Source organism: Loxodonta africana, chromosome 21 (genome assembly GCF_030014295.1).
Source record: "Loxodonta africana isolate mLoxAfr1 chromosome 21, mLoxAfr1.hap2, whole genome shotgun sequence".
NCBI classification, from domain to species: domain Eukaryota; kingdom Metazoa; phylum Chordata; class Mammalia; order Proboscidea; family Elephantidae; genus Loxodonta; species Loxodonta africana.
This window is the reverse complement of record NC_087362.1, coordinates 49,741,523-49,750,959: the sequence shown is the minus strand read 5'-3', so window position 1 is coordinate 49,750,959 and position 9,437 is coordinate 49,741,523. Positions and strand designations below refer to the sequence as shown.

The 9,437-nt window shown below is 47.6% G+C and overlaps 1 protein-coding gene across 1 annotated transcript; it reads left to right on the top strand.

The window, feature by feature from the left end:
- The first annotated feature begins 5,607 nt into the window (after positions 1-5,607).
- On the top strand, positions 5,608-8,142 carry THAP11 (THAP domain containing 11). The gene has a single exon (XM_010596747.3). The coding sequence runs from the start codon at positions 5,682-5,684 to the stop codon at positions 6,573-6,575; it is 894 nt and encodes a 297-aa protein (XP_010595049.1). The 5' UTR covers positions 5,608-5,681; the 3' UTR covers positions 6,576-8,142.
- Positions 8,143-9,437: the final 1,295 nt, after the last annotated feature.

The window sequence follows — 9,437 nt, the reverse complement described above, 5'->3', positions numbered from 1 at the left end:
CAGCTCATAAATGCAGTCTTTATTTATTAATAAAGCCTTGAACTTGATAATAGGGAGAAGATACAAATATCTTTTCAAAACAGCTTGGGATGTGAGTTTAAGTTTTTGCACAGTATTATTCTGTGTGTTCACATAATTTATTAAACTTTATATTTACTACTTGTTTAAAAGCAAACAAAAAACACGGAGGTGAAGTGAGGGAAGGAGGAGTGAGAAAGACTGGCAAGGAGTCTTGCAGGCTCTGGGTAAGAGTTTGGACACTATTCTAAATGCAATGGGAGGCCACTGGAGGGTCTTAAGCAGGAGTATGATGTAATCAGATATTCTTTGGCAGTCCTGTGAAGTACAGATTGTAGGGGAGGCAAGATCGGAAGTAGGGAGACATGTGATGAGGTTCTTGCCTTTCTCCAGTGGTGACAAATTAGAGGGTGGAAGAAAGCCACGCATTTCAGATATGTTTTGAGTGTAGGATCAAGTGTAGATTAGAGATGATTTTATGTACTGGAAGGAAGAGTTTTATTTGAGCATATAGTTTAATGTTCTGCGCGTAAGGAAATTATATAAACTTGACCTCTCACCAACATTTCTTAAGCAAAGTGAGTTTTCAGAAAGTTAGGAGTCCAACCATATCAGTAACTGTATGACAATGAAAATGTATAACAGATATAATGATCTTTTGCACACGTTTTATACAAATTTAAACATATAGCGAAGTTTGAGTTCATGTTTATACCACTGTATAAATGATTCACCCAAATAAAGGCACTTCTCTCATAATGGGTTACACACATCAGATTATGCATTTCTGGATTTGAAGAGGTTCAAGCTGTGGACCTCAGCTGCGCACACCAGGAGGAATGCAACATTCTCCTGTTATAGGTCAGTGAAATCCATACAAATAACCAAGGATCACATTAGTTGTAAATAGAAATTCAATAGTAATGTTTGGGTACCGAGACTAGAAAAACCATTTTTTCCTAGTCCTGTGTTCACTAAAAGGTTTGAAGCATGGGAACCTTTTATAATAAAGGAAAACAAACTAAAAAAAAAAAGGCAAGAGTTGGAGTGTTATTTTTTTCTTTTGCAAGCTTTTCAACAGCCCACTCTATTGTGTTTTTATAACAAATCATTGGAAATAATACATGTTGTTAGGTGCCATTGAGTCAGTTCTTACTCATAAGTGACCCTATTTACCACAGAACAAAACAGTGCTTGGTCCTGTGCCATCTTCACAATTATTGCTATGTTTGAGTAGCTTGTTGCAGCCACTGTGTCAATCCATCTTGTTGAGAGTCTTCCTCTTTTTTGCTGACCCTCTACGTTACCAAACATGATGTCCTTCTCTAGGAGTTGGTCCCTTCTGATAACATGTCCAAAGTATGTGAGATGAAGTCTAGCCATTTTCCCCTCCAAGGTGCACTCTGGTTGTACTTCTTCCAAGACAGATTTGTTCTTTCTTCTGGTAGTCCACAGTATATTCAATATTCTTCTTCACCAACACCATAATTCAAAGGCATCAATTCTTCTTCAGTCCTCCTTGTTCACTGTCCAACTTTTACATGTATATGAGCCAAGTGAAAATATCATACTTGGGTCAGGCGCACCTTAGTCCTCAGAGTAACATCTCTGCTTTTCAATACTTTAAAGAGGTCTTTTGCAGCAGATTTGCCCAATACATTGTTTGACTTCTTTTGACTGCTGCTTCCTTGGGTGTTGACTGTGTATCCAAGTAAAATGAAATCCTTGACAATTTCAGTATTTTCTCCGTTTATCAAGATGCTGCTTATTGGTCCAGTTGTGAGGATTTTTGTTTTATGTTGGGGTGTAATCCATACTGAAGGCTGTGGTCTTTGATCTTCATCAGTAGGTGCTACAAGTCCACTTCACATTCAGCCAGCAAGGTTGTGTCATCTGCATACAGAAGATGTGATTCCATCAATCCTGATGCTTCTCAGATTGTTTGCTCAGCATATAATCCAGTTTCTCAGATTATTTGCTCAGCATACAGATTGAATAACTATGGTGAAAGGATACAACCCTGATGCACACCTTTCCTGATTTTAAACCACTGGGTATCCCCTTGTTCTGTTCAAATGAATGCCTCTTGGTCTATGTACAGGTTCTGCATGAGCACAATTAAGTATTCTGGAATTCCCATTCTTTGCAATGATATCCATAATTTGTTATGATCCACACAGTTGAATGCCTTTGCATAGTCAATAACACACAGGTAAAGATCTATTATAGCTTGAATTGTGTCTCCCAAAAATGTGTATCAACTTGGCTAGGTCACGATTCCCAGTCTTGTGTGATTGTCCACCATTTTGTCATCTGATGTGATTTTTCTACATGTCTTAAATTCTACCTCTATGATGTTAATGAGGCAGGATTAGAGGCAGTTATGTTAATAAAACAGGACTCAATCTACAAGATTACAAGATTAGGTTTTATCTAGAATCAATCTCTTTTGAGATATAAAGACAGAAACAAGACGGGGGGACACATCATTACCACCAAGCACTCATCCTTTGGAACAGGGGTCCCCTGTGCTGAGAAACTCCTAGACCAGGGGAAGACTGATAACAAGGACCTTCCCCCAGAGACAACAGAGAGAGAAAACATTCCCTTGAAGCTGGTGCCTGAATTTGGATTTCTAGCTTCCTAAACTGTGAGAGAATAAACTTGTTTGTTAAAGTCATCCACGTACTGTATTTCTGTTACAGCATTGCTAGATAATTAAGACAACATCTTTCTGATATTTTCTGCTTTCAGCCAAGATCCATCTGACATCCCCAATGATATCCCTTGTTCCATGTCTTCTTCTGAATCTGGTTTGAATTTCTGGCAGTTCCCTGTCCGTGTACGGCTGCAGCTGCATTTGAATGATCTTCAGCATAATTTTACTTGTATATGATATTAACAATATTGTTTAATAATTTCTGTATTCTGTTCGACCACTTTTCTTTGGAATGGGCACAAATATGTCTCTCTTCCAGTTGGTTGGCCAGGTAGCTATCTTCCAAATTTTTCTTGGCATAGATAAGTGAGCACCTCCAGTGCTGCATCCATTTGTTGAAACATCCCAATTGATATTCTTTCAGTTCCTGGAGCCTTGTTTTTTGCCAATGCCTTCAGTGCAGCTTGGACTTCTTCCTTCAATACCATCAGTTCTTGATCGTATGTTACCTCCTGAAATGGTTGAATGTCGACCAATTCTTTTTGGTACAGTGACTCTGTATTCCTTCCATCTTCTTTTGATCCTTCCTGCATTGTTCAATATTTGCCCATAGAATCCTTCAAAATTGCAACTTTAGGTTTAAATTTTTTCTTTGGTTCTTTCAGTTGAAAAGTGTCGAATGTGTTCTTCCCTCTTGGTTTTCTAACTCCAGGTCTCTGCACATTTCATTATAATACTTTACTTCGCCTTCTCAAGCCACCCTTTGGAATCTCCTGTTCACCTCTTTTACTTCATTATTTCTTCTTTTCACTTTAGCTACTCTAAGTTCAAGAGGAAGTTTCAAAGCCTCTTCTGACATCAATTTTGGTCTTTTCTTTCTTTCCTACCTTTTTAATGATCTTTTGCTTTCTTCATGTATGATGTCCTTGATGTAATCCCACAACTCATCTAGTCTTCTGTCATTAGTGTTCAATCTGTCAAATCAGTTATTAAGATGGTTTCCAAATTCAGGTGGGATATACTCATGGTCATATTTTGATTCTCGTGGACTTGTTTTAATTTTCTTTAGCTTCAACTTGAACTTGCATATGAGCAATTGAAGGTCTGTTTTGCAGTAGGCCCCTGGCCTTGTTCTTGACTGATGATATTGAATTTTTCCATCATTGCTTTACACAGAGATAGTCAATTTGATTCCTGTGTTTTACATCCAATGAAGTCCACCTTCAAAGTCACCATTTATGTTGTTGCAAAAAGGCATTTGCAATTAATAAGTTGTTGGTCTTGCAATTTTTGTAACTGTGGCCAGTTATCAGGAGAGAAAATAACCGGAAGGGCGAAATGGGGAGAAAGGCTGAACGAAGGGCAAGAAGGGGAAGAAAGGGGGAGCTGCAATAAAGGGCTAAACCAAAAACCAGTTCCTGTAGAGTCGAACTCATAGCGACCCTATAGGACAGAGTAGAACTGCTCCATAGGGTTTCCAAGGAACACTTTGTGGATTCAAACTGCCAATCTTTCAATTAGCAGCGGTAGCTTTTAACCACTATGTCACTAGGATTTCCTAGGAATGGCTAGTTTACAGGTAATTTCCCTCTCTGGTTTTCCACAGCCACTCTGGCCCTTTAAACATTTTCCCCATAAAAGTCGAGAGAGGGGATGGTGTCTTGTTACAATACAAATCCTGTCTACACTGCCGCTTAAACGCCTTCAATAGCTCCCAGTCACTTGCAGAATAAAATCCTAAAAGCTTTAATTTGGCCCAGTTTGACATGTTTCTGTGTTTCTGCTACCCTGGCCGCCCTCTTCCAGGCTTTAAGGCCGGAGCTGAGCTCTTTCCTGCCTTAGGGTGTTTTTTTTTTTTTTTTTTTTTTGCAGGCTGGTTCCCCGGCCCAGAACAGATTAACCTCTCTCCTCCTTCCCAAGGTTTTTATCGTCCTTTCTTCCAAGACCAATCTGACCCAATATAAACTTGGTCTCCGCCCCCATCTTCTCTGTTCTGCTCAATTCCTTTGGAGTGCTTATTTCTGTGATTAGACATCTTTTCGGGTGCATTCACATCTATTATCTGAAAGACAGGCCCCCACCCTTCTAGGTAGTCAGGGTCCAGAAAGAAGGGGCCTGGTAGGTATGGACCCCCGCAGGGTCCCCAACTCCTTGCACGATGCCCAGCACACAGTAGGCGCCTATTTGGTTACTTTATATCAGTAAGTCAATCAATGCAGGCAACGGCTGAGTGGGGAGAGTCACAACGCAGGAAAAGGGGCTCCTGAGGGTCTTTGGGAGGGCCGAAACCCGAGTCCCGACTTCAGGAAGACCCCCGGCCCAGGGCCGGGCGAGATTGGAGGACCGCCCGGGGCTGGCAGCGCAGCGTCGCCCGAGTCCTGGTCAGCGACACCCAGACCTCTCCATTAGGCGGCGCTCAGGCCGCGGCTGCCGAGCTCAGTGCGAAGCACCACGGGACTTGTAGTTTCCATGAGTAGATGCCTATAGCGCTTGCGCATTGATGAAGAGGCCTCAAATCAGGACTCTGGGTCTTTGTAAAGGGCAGTCCAGGCAACAGCGTTCCAGCGATATACGCCTCTTTCGTCTGCAGCGGTCAAGCCGAGTGAGGGACAGAATCTGCTCTGCGGGGGTCATTACGATGCCTTGGAATGCGGCCGGAATAAGCGCGCCCCTGCTCCGGAAGTGAGCATCTTCTGGCGCGGTGCATTGTGGGGGGCGTAGTCCTCCTTCCCAGGCGGTCCTTCGCGGCGTCTCCGGGGCCGACTCCCGAGCGCAGGCGGTCGGGCGGGCGGCCGGGCGGGCGGCGCTTTGCTGCACGGGCCGGCGGGAATCATATTCTGGGCGCAGGACGCCGGGCCAGGCCGGCTGCGCCGGGCGGCAGTAGTGGGAAGCCACCCGAGGCCTCGCGCAGCGCCGCCCGTCGAGGGGCGGGCGGCGGCGGACCCGCCAGGCCGTCGAAGGGCGCAGGAGGCCGGTGGGCCAGGTCAGGCCGCGCAGCGCAGCCATGCCTGGCTTTACGTGCTGCGTGCCGGGCTGTTACAACAACTCGCATCGGGACAAGGCTCTGCATTTCTACACGTTCCCCAAGGACGCTGAGCTGCGGCGACTGTGGCTCAAGAACGTGTCCCGCGCTGGCGTCAGTGGGTGCTTCTCCACTTTCCAGCCCACCACGGGCCATCGTCTCTGCAGCGTCCACTTCCAGGGCGGCCGCAAGACCTACACGGTGCGTGTCCCCACCATCTTCCCGCTGCGCGGCGTCAATGAGCGCAAAGTAGCGCGCAGACCCGCGGGGGCCGCGGCTGCCCGCCGTAGGCAGCAGCAGCAGCAGCAGCAGCAACAGCAGCAGCAGCAGCAGCAGCCGTCGCCGTCGGCCTCCACTGCCCAGCTGCAGCCGAACCTGGTGTCTGCCTCGGCGGCCGTGCTCCTCACTCTTCAGGCCGCTGTGGACAGTAGCCAAGCTCCGGGATCCGTACCCCCGGCACCTACCGTTCCCACCGGAGAAGATGTGAAGCCCATCGACCTGACGGTACAAGTGGAGTTCGCAGCTGCAGAGGGCGCCGCAGCCGCAGCAGCCGCGTCAGAGCTGGAGGCTGCTACCGCAGGGCTGGAGGCCGCTGAATGCCCTATGGGTCCCCAGTTGGTGGTAGTGGGGGAAGAGGGCTTCCCTGATACCGGCTCCGACCACTCGTACTCGTTGTCTTCAGGCACCACGGAAGAGGAGCTCCTGCGCAAGCTGAATGAGCAACGGGACATCCTGGCGCTGATGGAGGTGAAGATGAAGGAGATGAAGGGCAGTATTCGCCATCTGCGTCTCACCGAGGCCAAGCTGCGTGAAGAGCTCCGTGAGAAGGATCGGCTGCTGGCCATGGCTGTCATCCGCAAGAAGCATGGAATGTGAATGGGTCCCCGTGTGGCCTATGGGACTCCTGGGCCTTTGCCAGCCCAGGGGGACTTAAGGCTGCTGTTGAACTCCCCCATACTCTGGGGTACTGGTTGACAATAATGGGACTTAGGGCAGCTGGACTCTTGCTGGTGATCTGGCACCTTTACTTGTTTCCTCCTGAAGCAGGGGTCTGGGGCCTCAGAGTCTGTACTGGTGACACCAACAATTATGACTTGGTCTTCCCCCAGTTTACATTGTGGATTCTGGTTAAGCAGAGGCTTCAGAACCATTGAACTTGAAACTTAACCCCTAGGGATGCAGGTGGATTGCCCAGGGACTGTGGGCTTGAGAAGACAATACTTTGAGGTTGGCCAGCAATCAGAGACAACTCTTCTGTGTGTAGTGATAAGAGATCCAAGTTACATCAGTTCTCCTCCTTTTCATGCTTTTCTTTCCCAGGTGCAGCCTGTGATTTGGGTGGGGACTGGCAAATTTGTGCCTCTCTGACTCCTAAGGCTTCCCTCCCAGGAGGTGGTCTATGAGGGGATCAGGGTGACCTGCTTGCCAGATCAGGGAGATCCAGCTTGCCAGGGACTTAGGTTTATCCTGTTATGTTTGCTACTGGTTACAAATTCTATTTTCTGTACAATTAGTCAGACTAAAGTTTTCACTGTGTTTGTTTGGCAAAACGAATTAAACAGAAAGTAAGGTTTTTATTTGGGTTTGTGGTTTTATTTTTATAAAGACTCAGTAAGTGTCTCTGAACCATAGTGAAATAGGCCTCAGCCTTAGGTCTGAAGGATCAGGCTGATCCTGAGAGTGGAGACGTTTCAGTGATCAGGCTTCTCCATAAAGGGGCCCTAAGCATAGAAACCCTGGCCCTCATAAGGTCTTCAGAGTTTCTGGCCAAGATCATCCTAATGAGCCTGGAAACTGCACCAAATGGTCCTGGTTTGTTCATAGGTTATCTGTGTCTTTTCAACAATGGCGAAGGAACTAAGGGGAATTGTGACAGCCCACTTTTCTAAGGGTTTTGAATTCTCAGCCTGGGTTGGATTTTGCTCACCACTACATCCTCCTATGCCTAGCACTGTTTGTCACTCACAGGCATGCAGTTACTTAATTCAATGAAGACCACAGCTAGAGCCAGCCATGCTCTTAGAGGCACAAGGAGTCTTGTACCAATAACTTTTGGCCTTGGTACAGCTTCAGTGTGGAGGAACTGGATCCATAGAGGGCATTAAAGAGTTGGGATTTGTGTTCCTTTGACTCATTGTCTTGGCTGCTGCCTTTCTTTAGATTGGGTATTGGTGGAGACGGGGTGACTAATATGTACAGCTCCAAATAATTTAGCTGAAAGCTAATGGGGAGTGGGAAATGCCTTTAAAGCTTGCCCTGTTTACTATGGGTGTTGGGGCACAAACGGACACTTTTTAGAGCTTCATAAAAGATGACTCTTCTATGATAGTTAGGGCCAAAGCCACCTGCCTGGGAACTTGCTCTGTGGCTACAAGCCTCAGCTTAAAACACTTCTTTAGTCTGTCCCCCTCCTGGCATCTTGGCACTGAGTTGGGAAACAAGTCTCTGATAGGAATGGGGGTGGGGATACGTTGTTCAGGGGCCTGGTTGGGGGAGTGGCTGGATCTCTGCCTAGGGTTAACACTGTCTGGTCACAAGGTGGTGGGAGAAGGGCAACGACCTTTCAGGCCAGCTGGAAAGCCCTTTGTGAGCAGTTACTAGATCAGTCCGTCACATGTGAGAGCAAAGTGGGGACTTACCTTCACTAGGACTGAGGGTTTGTGTCTCCTTTAGCTCCTGCTTGTGGAAGGGTCTTTTGCTATTTCTGCTTAGGCTCTCTTGAACTTCAGCAGCACTCCTAGAACAGGGTAAGGGCCAGGTTCTGGCCCGGACCCTCCCTGATGTCTGGATATTACATGTACACAACCCATCTAGTGTGTTAGCTTCATGCAGGAGCAGAACAGCTCACAGAGCAAGGAAGATACACCACAAGCAGAGTAATGCAGAGTTCTTCCTGGCTGGGTGATAATAAAAGCATCTAGTCAAGTAAAACTGGTACAGACCTTGGATTATTAAAGGAAACCTGGGCCTGGTCTTACCAGCCATGGAGGGGGCGGTGACAAGGCCAAAACCCTTCTGGAAGAACAGAACTACGGAGATCTCTGTGGCCATGTGGGAAGGCAAGGCTTGGAGCTGCCTGGAGAAGCCTTGTTATCATTCTCTTTACCTGCGCTCCCCTGGGTTAGCCCGAGCCTATGGATAGGCCTCATTCCACACTTTTGCGTTGCCAAGGAAACGATGAACTGGGCTTCCTTAAAAGGGCAACGGGTGGGCGGGGCATTATTTACAATTCGGTCACTCAAATTCTGGGGAACTTTAGGTGAGTCAGTTATCTATCTTTCCTCATTAATAAAAATTAAACTTGGCTGCTCCGCCTGCTGCAAAAAACCTTAAAACAATGTTTTGGAGACGGAAGTGTACAGTGTGAGAGCAGGAGGCGGCTGCAAGTAACACCTGAAGCGTCTTTCTAGACGACCCCCACCACAGGAACATTGGAGTGTCCAGCCCGGATAGCTTCGCCCGCCGAAAACCAGCTTTGGGTCCAGCTGGCCCCAGGACAGGGCGCGGAATACTGAGACAGCAGAAGCTGTGGGTCCCGCCCCGATCGGCTGAGGCCGCACGGCGAACACCCGGCGAGCCCCAAAGGGGCGGGGGGGGGGAGGTTCGCGAGCGGAAACAGCCCAGGGGCCCAGGGAGGGGCAGCTGGGCCAGGCTGGGCTCGCATGGAGGCGGAGCTAACCTCCATCGGCAGCGCAGCCTGGGCGGGGCCGGGCAGGCTGGGACCGGGCGACAACTCAG